We start from the raw sequence: 22,308 nt of genomic DNA on the forward strand, positions 1-22,308 counted from the left end.
AAAATTATCTCGTTTATACTGAGAGATATTTATGTTGCTGTTAGTTTGATATTTATTTTATGTTGTATATCTCTAATGATGTTTTTGGTTGCTGCTAACAGGTTTATTAAAAAAAGCATATGATAAAAATACGCTAACATACGCGGTTCTGTTAATACGAAAGTATAGAGTTTTATAAGATTATTAGGAAGTGACACCTAATGACTGGCGGTGATCCGGATCTATCAGAAATTGGGTCGTTACACTCTCTGTCTCTCACCTCGATTCACCATTGCTGCGCCGGATCCACCGTATTTGTGTTCACGAGTTGGGTCTCGCCTCCTTCCTCCATCTTGCCTTTCTCATCCGGCGACTTTTTCTTCTCTTTCAATTCCAATACTAAACACCGATAAATAGAAGTAAACATTTTCAATTCCAAACATGCTCAAAGCAAACAATTCAATGTCTAAGAAAAAATATCAAACAAATCAACATAAAAATAGCAGCTCAATTTATCAGTAGATTTCGTGAAACGACGGAAGCAAGGGACACGGCGATGGTGAGCCGAGGTGAGAGACAGAGAACGCTGGAGTTGGGGTGCCACTTTAGAAAGTGGGAAAGTGAGAGTAAGAGAATTGGGGAGGGTCGGGGTGAGTTTAGATAGCCTAAGGATTTTTTGTTCATTTTTAAATGGGTGAATTACATGGTTGGTCTCCATACTTTTACTAAAATTATAAATTAGTCCTTATTGTCAAACATGTACAACTCACATGTTTAAAATAGAGAATATGTTGAGAATATTCTTTTAAATCAAACACTTTTTGAATGGTAGAGACTAAATTGCAAATTTTAATTTTTTTAGAGACCAAATTATAAACCTTTAAAGTGTAAAGACTAATTTGCAATTTCACTTAAAGTACAGAGACCGGACCAACTCTGTAATTTACCCTTAAATAAAATTAAGGGTGGCAAATGGGTCGAGCCCGTCGGGTCGATCGGCTAAACCCGCTATAAAAGGCAGGTCGGACTAGGATTTGGAACCCGCCAAATTAAAAAAATCCGGCAAACCCGCACCGCCAAATTGGCGGGTTTTTGCGGGGTGGGGCGGGCCGATCCGCCAGGCCGAAGATTTCTATTTTTCTTTTTCTTATTAAATAAAAGAGTGATTACTATTATAAAATTAATAATTATAGAATTTTTAAACATTTTTTTTTCATTTTTTGTTTTTATTCTTCTTTTAGTTATTAACTTTATTTATTTTATTTTACAATTTCATATATATGCTCAAATTATGTGACTTATTTTTTAAAATAAAAATGATTCTATTGACAAATATTATTTTAAACAATTTTATTGAAATTTAAAATAAAAAATAAAAAATTATATTATAAGTTGACTATTTTTTATTTGTATTTGATTTTTAATTATTATTTTTTTATTAATTTTAATAGATTTTATTTTTTTAAAAAAAAATCAAGCGGAATAGCCCGCCAATCCGCTAATCCGCCATAAAACAAAACGGACTAGCATTTTTAACCCATTTTAGTTGACAAGATGAGCCGGTTCACCATGTTTGTGGGCTAGAACGGGCAGCCCGCTTTGCCATCCCTAAATACAATCAGTAAATCACAACTATAAAAGCCCGTCCCCTTTCCCATTCTTCCCTGTATCGAAGACGAGGTCTCACTTCTGGCACTGCTTTCTCTCTGGCAAGTAGCTCCCTCCCATGGTTCCCGTCACTCTTTACACTGCCTCCTCCCTTGCCATTCAGAACCGCTTCATTTGCCGTCCTGCTTCAGATTCTCTTCTCTCCTTCTCGCGAATTTGTTGGTTTTGTTCTTTTAAAAAAAAAAATTGTTAAAATCATCTTGCATTCACCATTCCCTTGTTCTTCCTTGTGCTAAATCGTGTGATTTTCTCCTTGATTGAATTGTTAACATCGTTGAGAATTGCATGAGGAAAAAGCGTTTGATTTTGGAATGTGAAATGCCAAATCACAAAATTATTCAATATATTTGGTTTTAATCTGAAATGCTAAATGGAATCTGCAAATCATTTTGAATGGTTAGCGAAAATTGATGAATTTATTAAAACCAGTTTCAGTTTGTATACAGCACACTCCTCCTTTTTTGGTATAAACTGAAATGATAATATAGGAATCTTAATTTGAATTTTCAAGCATTTTCTTTTCGAATTTGGACCGATTAATACAAGTCCAATCCTAGCGTAGTTATGATTACAGTTGAATTAGGGTATTTGAGAAAAGAAATATTATTAAGGTTTCAGTCTTCTTCGTCAAAATTTTAATCCCTGTATCCCCTGTTTTTTGGAAGCGCTCCTGGGATTGTCTGGTAATCAAACACAATAATGAATTTTAGTCTTCCATTCTTAACTTCCAAACACAATACTGGCTACCTCAAAATAAGCACAACCTTATAGATTTGTTTTATTTGATTTGTGATTGTACTTTGTAGCGTCTAAAATAGTGTTTGTATTTAGTTTTTCCTATTGAACTATACTATAAATTAATGTATTGAGATCCTTCCTTAAAAAAATCTTCTGTTTTTTAGACTTTCATATATATATGATATTGTCCATATCTATATGGCTATAATTTTGTTTATAAGAAATAAATATTCATATAAAAACATTGACAAATAACTTTTATGCAAATTTTCTTTCTCTAAGAATTTTTATTACATAAATTACATAAATTTTCTTTCTCTAAGACAAAATGTTAGAATATATCTTTCCCATGCTTGTGTATATATTACCAAAAATAATTTATTTTATTATCTTTATATTTGTTTAGAAACAAAAATACTCATTCTAGACTCTAGAGTAGTTAGAATCTTTGATTTACTATTTCATGCTTTTATGTGTTTAATTTACTCTTCTAATTTTATATAAAATCTAGCTTTTCTGTACTTAATTTATACACCGCCTTAAGGATGGACAGTACTACAATTAGGTAATAACTGAATACTTGAATGAAATTGTAGAAAGTTATCACAAATCATGGATAGTGGCTCTAGCACGCATGAGCCCTGTAAAGAGGCAAAAAGAGAACAATGAAGGAGAAGACAGAATTAGCAAGCTACCTGAGTGTATTATAAGTAGGATATTGACTCTTCTCCCAACCAAAGAAGCAGTTCGAACAAGTGTGCTGTCAAAGGAATGGATAAACAATTGGAGATCAATCACTAGTTTGCATTTAGATGACATTGACATGGTTTATGGCAGAACCAAGCATATTGAACATGAATGCTTTGAAAGATTTATGTATAGATCACTTCTGCTTACCAACTCAAGATTGGACAACTTCTCCCTCTCTATCCATGACCACCATGATATGTTTAACCTTAATGAATGGATTTATGGCGCGTTGCGTAAGTTTCCGAAAAAGCTCTGTATTAAGTCACAGAGGAAACTCTCCTTTGCGTTTTCCACCGCTCATTCCCTCTTCACTTCTCAGAGTTTACAAGAATTAGAGATATATATGAGTTATTGTTCTGCTAATATCACAGTTCCCAGAAGCCGTGTTCATTTGGGACAGCTCAAATTTCTGACTTTGCATGAAGTTAAATTTAGTTGCTCTGATAAGGATCCAGAGCTTAGCCTTCCGTTGCTTCAAAAGATCAAGACAGTAAACTGCATTTGGTTAGGTATGAGGTGTGTAACTTTCAATGTTCCTCTGCTTGAAACTATTGACATAACACAACACACTAACAGTTCTTGGCTAGAAGGGAATTGTAAGATCAAGTTTCGTGCGTTGCACTTGAAAGAATTTTGTTTACGTGACTATGGTTACCTTTCAAGGTACCTTACCATGATAGATCCATCATCTGCTCAGAATGCTTCTGCTACTCTAATTTTGCCTCCATGTGAGAGAGGAGTTTCTTCGACAGTGGAACACGGTGCTCTTGAGCTTCTCAAGCAATTTAGTCAAGTTAGATACCTCAAATTTGGTGGTCCCGATGTAAGCTTCCTTTTTAGACCCTTTTGAACATCACATAGTGTTGAGTTTTCTTCTTGTTATGATTTTCTTCATAAGTTTGTTATCAGCATATTAGTTCCTTCTTGTAACATAATATTATGTAAATTGGATTGGCTTCTTATTTGTGATGCAGGTTTTGGCACAAGAAGTGATTCTTCTACCTGAATTTGGAATGCTACGCCATCTTGAACTTGATTCAATTACTGGCGAATTTTTGTTAGCTTTACTTTTAAAGACTCCAATTCTTAACACACTAGTTGTCGAGGTTTGCAACCGTTAAACTCTGTCTCTAATGCAATTATGGAGAAAATAACATATTAAAGATGTTATCCTTGTACTTATGATTTAGAAACTTGTACATGGATTTTAATTTGTTATTTTGTTTGATGATATATTGATTACCAGAGACTAAAATCTGAATATTACAAGGCACTTTTGAAATCTGCTGTTGTGCCTGATTGTTTGAGACATACTCTCCAAGTGGTGAATTTCAGAGATGTTTGTGGAGATAAGCATGAGTTGCGTTTTGCTAAATTTTTTATGGAAAAGGGTTCAGTGCTGAAGAGGATGAGTTTCTCCCTTTCTCATTTGTTTGTCAAGTCAGAGGCCATTGAAGAACTTGAACAGAAACTGTCTGGACTCAAGAAATGTTTGACTTCTACTATTGTTGAGGTTTTGAAGGAAGATTATTACAACTCCTGGTGATAATTCTTGGTTTAGATGTTAGGAAGTTCTATGAGCAAAGCCCACCAAATTGTTCTATAAGCATGGAATCATTTCTCCTATAAAATAGACTCTAGTTTTTATGTAAAGGGTGATGGTAAAAACTAATGTACCCACAAAAAATACCAAATTTTGTCCATCAAAATTAATCTTTTGGGTGTACTCAAGTTTTATATTTTTGTCTATTTACTCAAGATTTCACGCATTTGTTTTCTATAACCAAATTTTTCACCATATGTATCAAGTGGTTTGAAAAATATTTCATACGGACATGGCTTACTGTATATAGGTCAATTTTACCAAAATAAATAGTATCCGAATTCCATGGTAGAATGATCATCACTAACAAGCTCCCCATAAAAACCACTGCGAAACAATTAAGCTTTTTCATTTCTTAAACTCAAGCACGGTGTAGAAGTGGTCAACATGGAATGCCCTGAAACTGGGGAAGCCTACAGAAACTGCAAGCTGCCTGAACTGTTCTTCAGTCCTGTGCTTCCCTTTGGCTCTGTATATCGTCATGACAAATATGTCGCCTTCAAGCAATGCCCTTGTCCGGTGGCTGTCATCGGAGTTCTCCGGCAGCACCGGCTCGCAGGCAATAAGCTTCCCTCCTTCTGGGAGTGAGTTGTAGCAGTTTTGCATTATCTTCTTGATCTCATCGTCTGTCCATGTTGTAAGCACCCACTGCACATTGCAAAACAAAACAAATTTTGATGCATAAATATAATAGAGATATGATCAATATTTGTATTCGCTATTAGTGTATAAAAAAAATGATGCAAATATTTAATCATTCATTGCTAGCTACTTTGGTAAATTGTCCATATATATATTTGACGATTTTAAAAATATTGTCTATATTTCTCTAACAGGCGGTTTGGAAATCCCTTAGTAAATTTACTTTCAATGTTTAAAATATTTAAATTAGTTTAGATTCAATTCAATTTTATTGTTTTCCTCAAAATCGATTCCAATCTAAATATGTTTGATTTGAAATATTATTTTATTGAGATTTTATTTAAAACTTAAAATATTTAAAATGTTTTTATGATTTAATTAGTTTTTTTTTATTTTTTTTACTCATTTTCTCTCGATACCTCCCACATTTTAACACACATTTTTTCTTCTTTCACCACCTTCATTCTCTTCTCTTCTTTTTTCTTTAACTCACTTAATATAATATATATACCTTTGCATTTGAAAGACCTATTATATATATCTAAAAACAATATCCACACGTATAGATTTTATGCATCTAACTTAGATTAATAACACCAAATATTTGCCAATACATCTGAATATTTTAAAATGAAGTTGTATCAATCATGACACTAACAAAAAATGACACAATTTTATTCTATTTTAATAATATGAATGAGTTACTGTAATTTACCATTAATAATTAGCTTTTTTTTTTAATTTGCTATGTCATTAGATCACTCAACAAGTTAATTCTTGATAGTTCATGTGTATTTTTTGTTATTGATTTGTCATTGAAATCAACCATGAAGAACTATTATATTTTTTAATTAATAATAATGTTTAAAATTTAATATTTTTAGATTAATTTAATTTTTATTTTTTTAAAAGAGATGAACAAATTTTAAGTAAAAAAATTATTTAAAAAACACAATTTTTTAGTTATTTCATATAATTTAATAAATAAATATTTTTATTATTTAAATTTAATATTATATTAATAAAAAATAAAGTTGTCTATTATAAAATTTTTATTCATTCTATAAACATTTCAACCGCTGGAATTCAATTTAATTATATAGTTTTATTAATTTATTTTAAACACTAAAATTCAATTCAATTATATACCATTAACAGTTTCCAAACATACAGTAAATATAGTGTATTTTAACTAATAGTAAAATAAAAAAATACTATATACATACAAAAAATTAGATACTAAATTAGTTATTATATATTTATGTGTACATATATATATATGTGCTATTTAATTTATTTTAAAAATATATTTTATATTTTAACATATATTCTATGATTTGATAATTAATTTCTTTTACACGCAGCACAATTGGAAGATAATATTTCAAATTGAAGTCTACGTTTTATTATATGATGTATGTAACAATTTCTCAAATAAGAGATATGTTTGTAACTTTGCATGATTCACTGATGTAATTTGGTTCGTAGCGAAGAAAAAGTCAGAAAGGTCCATATATATATTCCATGGAAGGAAAAACCAGAAAGGTGATTCTGCTGAGGTCAATTTATTTTGAGATTGCACCAAATGAAAGTGAAATGTCTACTCATCCATGAGAAAAGTTTTTATTAGTGAATGCTATGGTGCCTAAAAGGTGATATCTATTTATTAAAAAAGGTTAAAAGTTATTATTTAATTTAAAAGATATAAAAATAAATAATTTTTAAAAAATTAAAATTTATTATAAAAAAATAAATTAGGCAAAATTTAGATAAAAATTCATAGAGACTATAGAATTGATCTTTTCTATTTTGATGAAGTGATGTCAACAATTTTAGGTTACTTGTATTTTTAATTTACTCGGGGACAAATCTTTTTAAATAAAATTGACAAATAAATTTTAGGATAAATCACCTCATTAAATCAAAAGCTTGCCAATATTATCTAGTTCTCCTAAATTATAAAAGGCTACGTCAAAGTCTCAATTTCTATTTCTATATAAATCAAATTTATTAAATTCAATTTAATGAAAAACGTAGTAAATCAAATTCATTGGATTCAAATTAGGTGCATAGTAAATTGAATTCATGCAATTCGATTTAGTCACATGAAAAAGTTTATGGTAAATCAAAGCCAATGATTTCGATTTGATGGTTTTATAAATCGATATCCATTAATTCGATTTACATGTTGTTACCATCTCCACTAATTGGAATCTATTGGCTTCAAATTGCATTGAATATGGCTATATATACAAATCGAATTTATTTCATTCCAACTAGAAAACACACAAACCCTACACCTAATCCCACCACCCAGATCCAAAAATCTTTGAAAGCTAACCGGGAATCACCGAATCTGTACACATGGAGGACAATCCGAATCGTCTATATCGGCTATATGGAGTCGCGCATATTGCTGGCGCTGTCTACCTTGAGGTTAGTGAAAAAAAAATTTTGAAAATAAATTAGTCATTTTTGTAACGTTCACATAGTTCATGTGGTTGTTGCTTAGAGTCGTTAATTAGGGATTATTCAAAAAATAAAAAATAAAAAATAGATGTTTGAATTAAGTGCATATTAGAAGTAGTGAGTTATTAGCTAGTTAGATTTTGATAACTTGAAATAGTACCTAAGAAGGTTATTTAAGATTGTAGAATATGTTAAATTTTTTAAGTTGTTAGTCCTATATTCAATGAAACACGGTTTATGATTAGGATTAACTATAAATCTTTTGAGTTTTCTAAAACAATAAATATAATTTTTTTTTTTTGGACTTGTGATGCACTTGCAATTGTTGTGTTAGCATTTTGTATTTTTTATGTATCCGTGAAGGACTATATACATTGGTAAAAAAATTTTTGTTTTTTTTTTTTTTTGGTTTTTGAAGACTTGGGTCATGAATTATGTAGTGATTTGTGTTGTCACCCATGAAGAATTGGTAGGGCGTTATTGTAAACATGTTTTTAAAGTTAGCATATGTAATGTCTATTGTTTTTAGAATTTTATGCATTGAACACTTTTTTGTGACGATTGTGATAAGGAATTTTCTATCGTTATCCAGCCCCATTGATGCATCACCAGTATGAGACAGCAATATGGTATGTTGTTCGACGAATGTATTTGCAGATGACCGATTTGTATCATCTTGCAAGACTGAACAAGAGTTGGTTTTGATGGGACGAGCCATTAGTAAGCGCATTCGTAGAGAGATGGCGGCCAGAGATGCATACTTTCCACATGTCGTTTAGGGAGTGCATGATCATCCTCCAGGATGTAGCGTACCAGCTAGGGCTCCCGATCGACGGTCAGTATATCAACGGATGCCTGACAGACTTTGTGCGACATATCGAGGGTGGTTGTCTAGCGTGGGTGTGGTTTGAGGAGTTGCTAGGTGTATTGCCTCCTGCGAACTGCATCGACAAGTTCACAATGAAGTGCACATGGTTTCAAGAGACGTTTAGTGAGCTTCCGCAAGGGGCAGACAATGGGACGGTTAGCAGGTATGCCCGTGTCTATATCATGATGCTCTTATCGACGCAGCTGTTTGGGGATAAGTCAGGTACCTGCCTCCACGTCCGTTGGCTACCCTACGTCGCCAGGCTAGAGGACATGGGTCAGTACAGCTGGGGGTCTGCTGCACTATCATGGCTATACAGGTGCATGCGTTGTTTGGTGAACAGAAATGTCGTCAAGTTGGCCGGTACACTGCAGCTCCTCTAGTCTTGGATCTTCTGAAGGTTTCCTGAATTCTGGCCGGATGGATTTGATGTCTTCCATTGGCTGTTGGCGTCGAGGTACTCTCCCTTTAGTTATGCATACTCTTTTCCATAATTTAGCAGTTCACTTTATTGTTAATTAAATATTGTGGTTTTCAGATGGTCAGGTTATCAGCCGGCGTTGAACGATAAAGGGCCTCGTGTCGCGAATTAGAAGCTTAGGATGGATTTACTCCAGTCTAGGGATGTGAGTATTTATGGTTTGGATTTTTCATAGCCATGTAAATGTCGTATTTGATCTTTTACTATTTATCATGACTAACGATAAGTACTTGTATGCGCAGTTCCTGTGGATGCCATATAGCCTTTTGTATGACTCTGGCATCGTGATCTGCACACCCAATACCCATAGTGGCAAGTCATTATATGACTCTTTTCAATCTCCGTAAACCTGAGCCACAATCTTCTGTTTAACCATCTAAACCCTCCTGTACGTCGGTCTGAACCCGAAGTGTGCCTCCGTGGCATTCTGCAGTACCTTAATTGAGACGGCAGCATCAGCTCTAATCATAGGCAGTATGAAGGCCGATATGACATGATAATCAAGCTTCCTGTGATTACTAGATATCGATGTGGCTAGACAAATGTGAGGACCATTGTACCGTTTTACCTCCCAAATGCCTTTGCGCTGGCGGAGGCTAACCCAATGAGCCATGCACACCCGCTGCCGAACTCCTTGCACTTGCCATAGTACTTGTGATGATTGGATTCCAATACCTTGTACTTAACCCCACGGCGAATGCTATAGGTCTTCACGCTTAACACAACTTCCTCTTTATCCTGAAATTGCTGACTAACCTGAAATTCATATACAACTCCTGCATTCTGTGTGTCTCTTGCCCCGAAGCCAACAGGTACATTCGGATCCCCTGAGATGCTATGGCATCCAAGTCCAGAGCAGAGAAGTGCGGGGAGTACTGATTAGTACCTGAACTAGATGCTCCCCCATCCTCAGGCGGAGTCGTCCATGGTGTCTCATCGTCACTATCATCAGCTATCGTGGCGGGCTCCACATCATCATCATCATCATGCACTGCATCCTCAACCCCATCGGGTACTCCAACCACTATAAAAACCGGGACCATCGCAAGAGAATCAGTCGTCATGATTGCAACCTCCCCAAACAATCCAGCCTCACCAACTCTTGGATCATCACTGTGGTTCAGATTAACTACAAAGGAAGGAGAAGCAACTAAATCTGCCTCAGGTGCAATCACTGGCACAACTGACGAGGAACCAACATGCATGGAACTAGTGTAGGTTGGATGTTCTGCAGAGTAAGGATTCCTATTCGAGTCTCCGGAACTAGATACCACATCCACAAGTTTCGCCAACAGCTCCGGAGTCCTCACCTTAGGAAACTGACGACGACAATGGAATAGCACCTGCAAATCTTCATCACTGCTAATAATGAATGAATCATACTTCACATCATCGCGTAACACAGAAATCGGAATTCTATAGAATAACTTCTCTACCCGTTTCACGCCATGCAGTCCTAGTCTCTGGAGTATAGTATTCTTAAATTCAATAAAACTCATCGAAGGTTTGAGAAAAACACTCAACAGGTCCTTATCAGTAAACTTAATTTTTTATCGCATTTTTTTCTTAATGGACCCACTATAGTGCACAAGGCTAAAAAACTCTCACCACTAGCCATTGTGAATCTCACTCTTGTAAAAATTTCGCGTTGAGCTCGTTTTTATATATATATATTAGTGCTCTGTAAATTGAATTAAATTCCTTCGAATTAATCATATAGTACCAAAAATAGTAAATCGAAGCTATTGGTTTCGATTTACCATAAGCTACGTACATGTATAAATCGACTTCCAATGGATTCAATTTACATACAAGTATAAATTGAATCCATTTGCTTTGATTTAGCAGGGCTAACTTAATTCGAAGCCATTAGCTTTGATTTCTATTCAATCACAATTTGCACCTAATTCAAATTCAATGAATTCGATTCATTACGTTTTTTATTAAATTGAATTTAATCGATTTAATTTATATAGTAATAGAAGTTGGGACTTTAACATAACCTTTTATAATTTAGAAGATCCATGTAATATTGACAACCTTTTGGTTTATTAAAGTGTTTTGCACTAAGTTTTACATTGTTTAAAATATCAGACATTAATTTATAATAAAATAAAAAAAGACATAATGATTTTTAGTATTTTTTAATATATGAAAAATTAATTCCTAATTCAATAAAAAATAGTTTTGATAAAGATATTAAAGTGTCTAAAATTTTAAAAGAGAAGAGATTTTTTTTCTTTTTTTAAGAATTAATAACTTGTCAAATATTTTAAGAGATTAGAAATTAATTTGTCAACTTCTTTAATTTTAATTGAAAACTAGTTTATCGAAATAAAAAATAACAAAGAACATTCTAAGTGTTTACTTATTTTCAAAATCCATTCTATGAAATTCTACCCTTTCATTGAATAAAAAAAAAAAAAAAAAAACCTAATGTACTCAACCAAAGGCAACGGAAATACTGAATTGTATGATGAATACAAAAAGTTATAATTTGTTTATTTTGGAATGTAATTTTTTTTTTTAATCAAAGATAAAAAAATTTAAACTCATAATATTTTAGATGAATATAAAAAAAATTATATCATTTAAAATATAACTCATTTTTGGAGTGTGATTACGTGGTGTTTCTAACGACTTCACATCCAACTTGTTTGAAAAGCAAAAAACCTGGAATATGACTCGGAAATTGGTTTGCATTCACGGGATATCCGTCCATCAAAACAAGACAAATTACCCCATAACAAGCTGTAGCTCTGTATATGTTAGCTCTGTATAAGATTATCTATTTTATTTTTTAGCAGTGTTGGGGTTTAGAGTTGTAGTTTTTGTGATTTGTAATTATTAATTAATTATTATTAATATTTTTAATAATATAAAATTATATTTAATAATATAAAATTATTTTTTTATTAATTAAATGTTGACTAAATTTTAATAAAAATATTAATTTTTAAAATTTTTTATTTTATTACATTTTTTTCCTTGATTTGTTAAAAATAGAGATAACAAAGCAAGCAAAAATATCTTTCAATAAAAAATTATATTCCTTCTCCTTCATGTTCGTCAATGCCTAAGATACAATAAAAATCGAAGATTCTATTAAAGCATGTCCCGAGAAATAATTTGTAAAAAAATGATAAATAAATTTTTGATAATTTATATTTTTGATATATTACTTTTTAAAAAAATATATTAATAAACTTGTTTAAGATATTAAATATGAATAAATTAATTTAAATTTAAATTTTTTATTTTAATTAGGGTTAAGTATAATTTTGGTCCCTAATATAGAGGTCGAAAATTTATTTTATCTTCGACCTTTTTTCGCTACAAAATGGTCCCGAAGGTTTCAGTTTGTTTTAAAATCGTTTTTCGGACGAAAATACCATTTCCCTTCTTCCACAAAATCAACAAAAAACAAAAGTTGAACAAGAACTGAAGCAGAAGAGAAGCAGAAGCAGAAGCAGAACAGAAGCAGAACAAAAGCAACACCAATGAAACAACAACAGCCAGAAGCAAAGAACAACAATGGAATCAAAAGAACAACAACAACAAAAGCAGCTAGAAGCAGAAGAACGACAACAACAAAAGAACAACAAGAACCCAGAACTCAGAAAATCATCATCATCATAAAATCTCAGAATCCAGAACTCAGAAAAACAAGAACCCAAAACAACAACAAAAGAACAGAAATCAGAAGAATTGATAATCAGAAACAGAAGCAGCAGAACTAGAAGAAACTAGAAGAAACCAGAAACAGCGAGGAGCAGCGACGACCGCACGACCGAGCGAGGAAGAAGAGCAGAAACGGCGAGCGGCACGCGACGTCCACCCTCACTGATTTGCTGGCGTCGATGTCGAGCCAGGAAAAGGAGCAGCGGCTAGATCTGGTGGTGAGATCGAGCAGAGACGACAAGGACCAAACGACGAGGAACAGCGATGACGGCGGCGAAGAGTAGCGGCAGCGGCGGTGAGAACCCTTCCCCTTCCCTTCCCCCTTTTCTTCCCGAAACCCCCTTCTCCCTTCGCGTTCTCCCTCCCCCCCCCCCATTTCCCCTTTACGCTTATTTATTTATTTATTTATTTATTTATTTATTTATTTATTTATTTATTATTAGAGGTAATTTAGTAATAAAAATAAAAAATTTAGTAAAAAGAACGATTTTAAAACAAACTGAAATTTTCAGGACCATTTTGTAACGAAAAAAGGCTAGGGACAAAATAAATTTTCAGCCTCTACGTTAGAGACCAAAATCGTACTTAACCCTTTTAATTATAAAGATTAATTTAAAGATAATATATCTATATATATTATTTTAAAAAAATTTATTAATATTTTTTAGATTAATCTATTCAAAATATAAATTTTTAAAAATTTATTTATAACTTTACTTTTTTTTGTAACTATTTATAACTTTACTTTAATTACAAATATATCATATCTACATATTAAAATAATTTGTTCCAATCAATATATATAAGTAAAGATATGGAGTAAAATTGATCTCTTTTTTAAATCAAAGTTAATACCTTTATTTTAATTAAATGGTTCAATTACAATACTCACAAAATGAGGGATAAACATATGCAATAATCATAAATTTGGGAAAATTTCAGAAAAAAAACAAAACCAAGCTAACGCATCACAGATTCAGAACAATAGGTAAAACTATTCTTCCCTCTTCAGTTTAGGTAGCTATGTCTCCCAAGTCGTCCATATTCGTCCACAATTTTCAGAGCTTGGGACAGAATTTTTTCAGCTTCAACTCTGCAATTCTCAAAGATGAGAGTTCTTGGACAACCAGATTTACCATAGAAAGTAGTTCACTTGACTGATTTTTTCTTTTAAATCTCTTCTTCTCACCTCTTTCATCAACTGACACTACCTCTCCCATGGTTCCATATTCGGATCTCTAGGTATCACACTAGTTACTGGTGATTGATTCCAAACTTGCCCAACTTCTGGACAGAAGATCAATGCATGGAAGTGTGTTTTCGACAATAAATAACATCATGGACACAAATTGGGGATCTGAACTATCCTCTCATAAAGATTTGTCTTTACTGCTAGTCTTTCATGAGCAAATTTTCATAGAAAGGCCTTGATTCTTGGTTGACATAGTACCTCCCAGATGCTCCTCCATAGTTGTCTTCTTTTGAATCTGGCGTGAAGAGCTTCAATTGGCTTATGAAAAAAATTGTAAGCTACTTCATATCCTGTTCTAGCATTGTACTGATCTGAATCATGCTTTATCCAAATGACTGAATATTCACCTTTTTCAATGTCCATTTGACAGATTTGTTGTGCTATGTTGGGTCTGAACACACTGTGAATGAGCTATGTATTCCGATTCTCTGTCTCATTAAACAGTTGTCTTAGCCAGATCCGATTTTCGTCACTGCAGTCTTCCTATAATCGGAATGGAGGTAAGTTACCAAACCATGGGTCTTCTTTGAATTTAACTATACCTTGTGTTGTAACTTTTCATTTGGTATCTTGTTCCAAGACTTTTCTACCTTTCAGTAAGCTCTGCCAGGTCTAAGATGGTCTCAGACCTAGTTTTGCTTCTAAAAAAATCTAAAATATTTGCTTTTGAAGACTTTATAAAACAGAGAATTTGGTTTAGTCATTAGTCTCCACCCTTGCTTTGCTAACATCGCCACATTAAACGTTTTGAGATCTTTAAACCCCATACCTCCTTCCTCTTTAGTTCTGCTAATTGTATCCTAGCTAATCGACTGAAGTTTCTTTTCATTCTGTTTTTGACCCCACCAAAATTGCATCATCATTTTGTGAATATCATCTAGTAGAGTTTCGGACAGTTTGAAACAACTTAAAGTATAGATAGGTATAGCACACCCCACAGCTTTATAGATTTCTCTTTCGCTTGCTGACAATAGATGATGCTTCCAACCTTGTAGCTTATTTGAAACTTTATCTTTTACATAAGCAAATGTTTGACTTTTAAATACGTTAACAATAGATAGAAGACCCAAATATTTGTCATGCGCACTAATATTAGGGACTCTGAGAAAAGTAGCTATTTCTTTCTTAATAGGATGATGGGTATTTTTATTGAAAAATACTACAGACTTACTGAAATTGATAATCTGACCACTTAGGGTGCTATACTGCTGAATAACATTAATCAAATTAGCACAATCATGTGGTGTTGATTTACAGAATAATAAAGAGTTATCAATGAATAAAAGGTGGTTGATGGTTGGACATCTACTATTCAACCGAAACCCCTAAAATAGGTTATCTTTTTCTCCTTTGTGGACTAGAAAGGATATACCTTCTGCACATAATAGAAAAAGGTAGGGTAAGAGGAGATCTCCTTGCCGGAACCTCTACTTGGTTTAAAGAAATCAATAGGAGAATTTTCTACAATAACAAAATAAGAAATAGTAGTGACACATTCTTTCATCTATTATATCCATCTCTGACAAAAACTAAGCATTTTCATTACAAATCACACAATTTTATTCCATCCGATCATAGGCTTTGCTCATATCCACTTTTACTGCTAAATCAGTGCTCCCAAATAATTTATTTTTTAAAAAATACATGCATTCATGAGCCACAAGAATATTATCACTAATAAGTCTCCTTCTAATAAATGCACTCTGGTTGTCATTAATTATTCTATTCGTAAGAAGCTGCAAGCGATGGATAAATACCTTGGAAATAATCTTATAGAATACGGTGCTTAAGTTGATGGGTCGAATATGCTCCATATTTTCTATATTTGGAGTTTTTGGAGTTAGACAGATTTGTGTATCGTTGAAACTCTTTAGTATTCTTCCTCCATCAAAGAAGCTCTTAACTGCCTTGCATACATCCCCTCCAATGATCCTCCAATAGAATTGAAAAAAATTTGCCGTAAATCCATCATCTCTCGAGGCAGCTCTTGGGTTAATAGAAAAAGCTACCTCCTTAGATTCCTCTTCACTGATCGGTTTAGTAAGGTGCCGATTAGTCTCCGAGGAGATCTTCTTTCTCAAACCAGCCAGCACATGGGAAGGATCTTGAGGATTTTCTGTTGCAACCAACTCTTCGAATTATCTTTGCGCTCTTGCCCCAATTATTTCTGGAGTAGTACACCACTCTCCAGTCTCATCCTCTAACCTCCATATTTTGTTTCTCTTGTTTCTAACTTGACTCTTGGAGTGAAAAAATTTTGTGTTTTGATCTCCCAATTTGAGTCAATCGGTTCTTGATTTCTCCTTCTAAAACCTTTCTTCCATAATACATGCATTACTCAACTTTTTCTCTAGCTGTAAGATCTCTATTTTCTTAACAGAGCTGGGATATTCCTTCAAGGCCGAGATTTTAGTCGCAATCTTTTCCTTTTCTTTTCTTGAATTTCCTACCCCTCGAAACTTGCCATTTAACTATTTTAGATCTGCATCGCTTTAGTTTCTGAAATAATTGGTACATTAGAGAGCCAGAGACGTTTGTTTGCCACACCTTCTTAACTATTGTATCAATCATCTCTTTTCCACACTATCTCTCTTGAAATTTGAACCTCTTTTTACTCTTGATGGTTTCTGAATTTGAGTTTAATAGCAAAGAACAATGGTTTGAACCAATATCATCCAACTGTGTGAGTGTAGTCAACGGATATTCCTTCCTCAGTTTTAGAGATATAAAAGCTCTATCTAGTCCCTCTATAACTACTCTCTCATGACAACTCTGATTCCACCATGTAAATTTCTCCCCCAGATATCCCATATCCACTAAATATCCATGGTTCAAAAAGTTTTGAAACTTCTGAATGGATTGAAATAATTTCTCCTTTCCTCCCTCCTTTTCATCTGATGATAATATGGCATTAAAATCACTAATGACAACATATCTGTCTCCGAGTTGCGTAATAATCTCCAGCAAGGCCTCATATTGATTATCTCTCAACTAGTCAGTACTGTGGAGGTGAACTCCTAACATCTCTCATGTGATTCTTCTCTCTTGATCTTCAATTGAGAACGATATATAAAATTCTACACTGCTATTCACCTTCACCTTCACTCATTCCCTCCATGCAAGAGCCAAGCCTCCTGCTGCGCCGTTAAGATTAATACGAAATACCTCTGTGAGACCCACATTTTTTAACTGTGTTTTCACTAATGAGGGTTGATTATTTGTCTCACATAAGAACACCACCTCAGGGGAATGAGAATTCTGAATCCCTCTAATATTGTGAACTGTCAGAAAAATTTTCAAACTCTGACAGTTTTCCATTACCAACTTCTTAGCCCCATGAGTGTCTTTGGTGGGTTGGCACCCTCACCCCAATCAGCATTTCTCTCAACTGACCCTTCTTTCTCAATCTGAGCTTCCTCCACATCCTCCCTAACCTTCGCATTATGTTTCATCCCTGTAACTATGTTGATGTTTCCAGTCTCATTGTTTTGACGTGCTAAATGCTTAATCTTCTACCTCTTCAAGCTCCTACAGTCTTTACTTAGTCAAATTGGTCCTTGAAAGCTCCTACAGTCTTTCCTCTACCTCTCTTCTTCTTCTAAGAAGCTTGATGTCAACAACAATGGCGGCACTTCAAAGATCTCTGCAAGCACATCCTCAGGTTCGGGGTTGATTATCACCAAGCCTATTGCCATCAGAAAAAAGTGCATGGCGACAGTTCATTCTTCTTCTACAACAGCAACCACAACAACCGTTGGCGGCAGTTTGCAAGAAACTAGCGACGATTACCTTTCTGTTTCTTCTTCGTTTGAGCAAACAATTTCAAGATCCAGATCTGTTGGTTGTGGAAGCTTTTTCGGTGACTTCTTTAACAGAATCTCAAATGATTTTGGTGACTGCACTCTCAAAAAAGTCGAATCTTAACATGAAGAAAACCATAACAAGCATCATCAGCAGTGCATGAAGAAGAAAATCAAGTGTGGAGAAATATTTGGCAGCTTCATGATGATGCCTAATACTTGTAGCTTCATAATGATGCATAATACTTATTCTTCTTCTTCTTATTGGCTTTCTTCGGATCATGGAATAGTTAAAATTTGGAGTAGTTAAACATTTGCAAGTCCCATTCACCAACAGCAACAAAAAAAAAACCGTTTTTAGCTCAGGGTTTTGTTTTTTGTTGATTGATTATAACTCAGGACATAAAAGTTCATCAAGGGCTCCGTTTTATTATTATTATTATTAAAAAAGGAGTCTACTTTTTATCAAAATTTTTATTCATTGTTTATGCTTAATTTTTGTTTGGTGTTTAGTTATGATTTTCGCATTTTATTTATAAAAATTGGCTCTTTTAAAGGTAAGGGTTTTTTTTTCTATTACTAAAATTCTTATTAGGATTGTGCCATTATTGATAAAATTGGTTTCTCTTTTGTGGTTTTTGCTGAAATTGAAAACTATTTTTAGGATTAGAGTTTTGTTTTGTCAACTACACATTTTTGGTACCTCAAAGTTAATAATTGGTTTTGCAATGATGATGAAAGTTTTTTCTTCTTCTCTTATGCGATGTCGAAATAAAAGTGAAAAAGAAAATATTGTGAGAACAACGGAGACTACAACAACATTGTTTTATTCACTGCCTCTCAGTCTCACCCTAAAAAAGAATATCGATTTAATGTTGACATAGAATTTAATGTGTTAAATCAGTTTTTGGTAAGACCGTTTACAATAAAATTATCAGAAGGATTAATGTGATTAAACTAAGTATTTTAAAGGCAGATTTAATTAAAAAAAATTGAAAATCAAATTGGAGATTGCATTATTATTTAAGAACCAATTTAACTATTTACTCTGAAGATGTCATTAGAAAAAAATGGCATAATGGGACGACGCACCTTCATGAAGATCGCATCACCTTGAGGAATGGATTTGAACATATCACCGCCCACATGGGTTACACCTAGAAATCACAATAATTAATTAGTTATGATACACACAAATTCAGAATCTCAACCACTGTGAACAACACAAAACGTCATATCATGTAGTTGTGACTCGTGAGTGACTCCAGTGGCGAAGCTTTATGTTACAGGCTTACAGCGGGACCATCGCTCCAAAACTCTTTATAGTTGATTTAGTTAATGTACCAAAATTAGAATTTCTTTTTTTTTTGGAGCTTGTGGGTTCAATAATTTTCAAATAATATAATTTTATATTCTCGTTCTCTTTTCTAGTTTTTTTTAAACAATATAATTTTATCTCCTCTTTATCTTATCTTAGTTTTTATAATCTTTTAAGAAATTATTTTTTAAAATACCTTTTGTGTTAATTTATTAATGTAATTTTTTAAAAAATATAAAAAATAATATTGAATATTCAATATTAATATTTTATTTTTTTCTAACCTTTGCAATTAATTTATCACTTTAATATTGTTTTGTAAATTTTATCTTATAATATATAAAAAACTTGATGAATTTGATTAATAACGATCATACTTCTAAAGAAAAAATTGTTTATTATAAAATTAAAAATTGAGTTTAAATGTATTTATTAAACGAAAAAGACTAACAGATATTCTTAACAAAACTTTAATGTAATTTGCTATTATTATATATTTTGCGTACTTTTGGCCTCACAGCTTCACCATCGATAGTCACTACTTTAAATATCAGATCAATACAACTTTATGGTTAAAAAATTTTGATATGGAAATAAAATGAGTTATATACTTTAACATGGTAATTTTTGGTGTTTTTTAAAATTGTGTGAGTACACAAATCGGACCCTCCGATTTGTGTTTAAAAAGTAAAAAAAATTCAGAGTACACAAATCGGAGGGTCCAATTTGTGTTAAAAAATTTGAAAAAATTCAAAGTACACAAATCGGACCATGCGAGTTGTTTGATTTTAAAATTTTGCTTAACAAATCGCATGGTCCGAGTTCTATTCACTGACACCACATGGCTGTAAAGCACCTGTATTCTCCACATCTGAGTCTAACACCACTTTTTCTTCCATATTCAAATTAAAAAGTGCAACTTTACTATCTAATGTTTTAATAAAAAAAGTTCTCATAATTTAATTTTCTGTACTCAGTCCACAAATCATAGGTGTCTATAAGGTCATTTTACAAATTAAACATTCCATAGGACTGATTCTTTTCAACTGAAAAAATAAAAAAATAAAAACGTAACTCTTCTTTCAACTTAGCTTTCATGTAATAATAAATACGTAAAAAATGTTATTCAATTTTGTATAGCACAAGTCAATACAAAACGTAACCCTTTCATGTAACAATAAATTTTGTAAATTAACTTAAACATTCTTATTTCATGTAACAAAATATCATTTGAATGAGAATGTTTAAGTTAATTTTAATAGATTAAAATATTTGACTAATATAAACAATTGATAAAATACCAAATGTAATAATAAATTTTATAAAAACAACTAATTATAATTCAAATGATATAATATTTTTCATTTCGAATCTCATTATTAATTTTGAAAAAACCAAAAAACACTAAACTCTATAAATTATTAGTCATTGTTATTATGTGTACCTGGAATTTGTGATGCTTTGGCCACCACTTGAGGCAGGTCAAAGTTGATGCCTTCCTTGACATTGGGTGTTTCTGGAGGATCATCCGGAGGCAGTCGCCGCCGCTGCCACCAACATCCACAAGCCTCTCGACTCCGCGGAAGCCGTCGTAGGCCTGAAGCATGGCCCTCATGAAGGGCACTGAGACCCCAGACATGGCCTTGACCATGAGCTCATTCATATCCCCTTGTTTGAGGTAGTAACTGTATGCTGCCTCTCCATTGGCCCTCTCGAAGGGCTCCTTTGAAGGATCGACCACTGCCTCGTGCACCAACGGCCATGCTCTCATCAACGCATCCTGTAAAAGAATAAAACAATTTTTTACTAATCATCTTATAAATTAAAAATTCACTGGTAATATAAAATATAAAATATTTATTAAAAATAAATAAAATAATATATAATAATTATACTTTTTACGTGTATATAATATTTTTATTTTTAATATTAAATTAATCAAACTTTTTTGTATAAATATATATCTTTGGTTTTGGTGACAAAATTTTTATTTATATTAAATTATTTAAGTAATTATTGGCTCTAATACATCCAAAAAATTTCGAAAAGAATTAAGTAAGATAACATTAGAAGATATTTATAAATATATATCTTTGTTTGACTGACTTTTTTAATATTTATGTAATAGTTAAAAAATTAATTACTTCATTCGTTCATTTGATATATATGCATTTCTTTCATAAAAAATATTAATCAATTATTAAAATTAATATATATATATAATTTAATTTATTTTTAATATATATTTATATTTTAAAATATATTTTATACTAATAACTAATTTTAATAATTAATTTTAGTGCACATAAAACATATCTCCCCTTTCATTTTCAAATTTATTGGCAATTGTAGCTAACAACAAGAATAATAAGGGAAAAAATGGGATTTATAATTATAATTACTTATCATTATTTTATGAATGACCTGGTGGTGCTGCAGTACATACGGCGCAAAAGATAACCCTTCCGAATCCGTCACAAGCGTTTTGCCTACATCGGTTAGCGAGTACTTCCTTTCTCCACCGGCGCCGGAAGGCGTATGCTCGTTGAAGACGCCGTAGCTGGCTAGCATGCGGAGCACGCGCTGGAGGTTCTCGGCGTCGCCGTTGCCGGCGGGGAGGACTCGCTTCAGGATCTCGATGGCGGAAAGGGGATTGTTGGTGCCGCCCTGCCAGATGGCGTCGGCGACGTTGAGCCGTACGACGGCGTTCAGCGACATCGGAACACTTATCATGTTTGCGAGCTCAAGAATCGTGAGCCTCGCTTGTTTCCTGTTCTCGCTGGACTCATCCTCCATCACTCTTGCTCTTTCTCTCTCCCTTTTTTTTCGTTTGTTTTTCTTTTTGGGTACTTGAAATCTTCCTGCAAAGTGGGGTATATATATATATATATATACATTATTTCACATGACGATATTACATATATATTAAAATTAATCATTAATATAAAATATATATTAAAACATAAAATATATATTTAAAATAAATTAAATAATATATATTTATATATAAATATATAAATAAATTTTAATATATAAATAATATTTTTATATTTTATATA

At 32.8% G+C, this 22,308-nt stretch overlaps 1 protein-coding gene and 1 pseudogene across 1 annotated transcript; one reads left to right on the forward strand and one right to left on the reverse strand.

Moving 5' to 3' along the window:
* The first annotated feature begins 1,645 nt into the window (after positions 1–1,645).
* LOC112703503 (putative FBD-associated F-box protein At5g44940) lies at positions 1,646–4,861 on the forward strand. The gene is made up of 3 exons (XM_025754979.3): positions 1,646–3,958; positions 4,110–4,241; positions 4,382–4,861. Exons 1-3 carry the CDS (start codon positions 3,020–3,022, stop codon positions 4,679–4,681), a joined length of 1,371 nt encoding a protein of 456 aa, XP_025610764.1. The 5' UTR covers positions 1,646–3,019; the 3' UTR covers positions 4,682–4,861.
* A 43-nt stretch (positions 4,862–4,904) lies between these two features.
* On the reverse strand, positions 4,905–22,105 carry LOC112703504 (nicotinate N-methyltransferase 1-like; annotated as a pseudogene).
* Positions 22,106–22,308: the final 203 nt, after the last annotated feature.

This window comes from Arachis hypogaea, chromosome 7, assembly GCF_003086295.3.
Source record: "Arachis hypogaea cultivar Tifrunner chromosome 7, arahy.Tifrunner.gnm2.J5K5, whole genome shotgun sequence".
In the NCBI taxonomy this organism is placed as follows: Eukaryota; Viridiplantae; Streptophyta; class Magnoliopsida; order Fabales; family Fabaceae; genus Arachis; species Arachis hypogaea.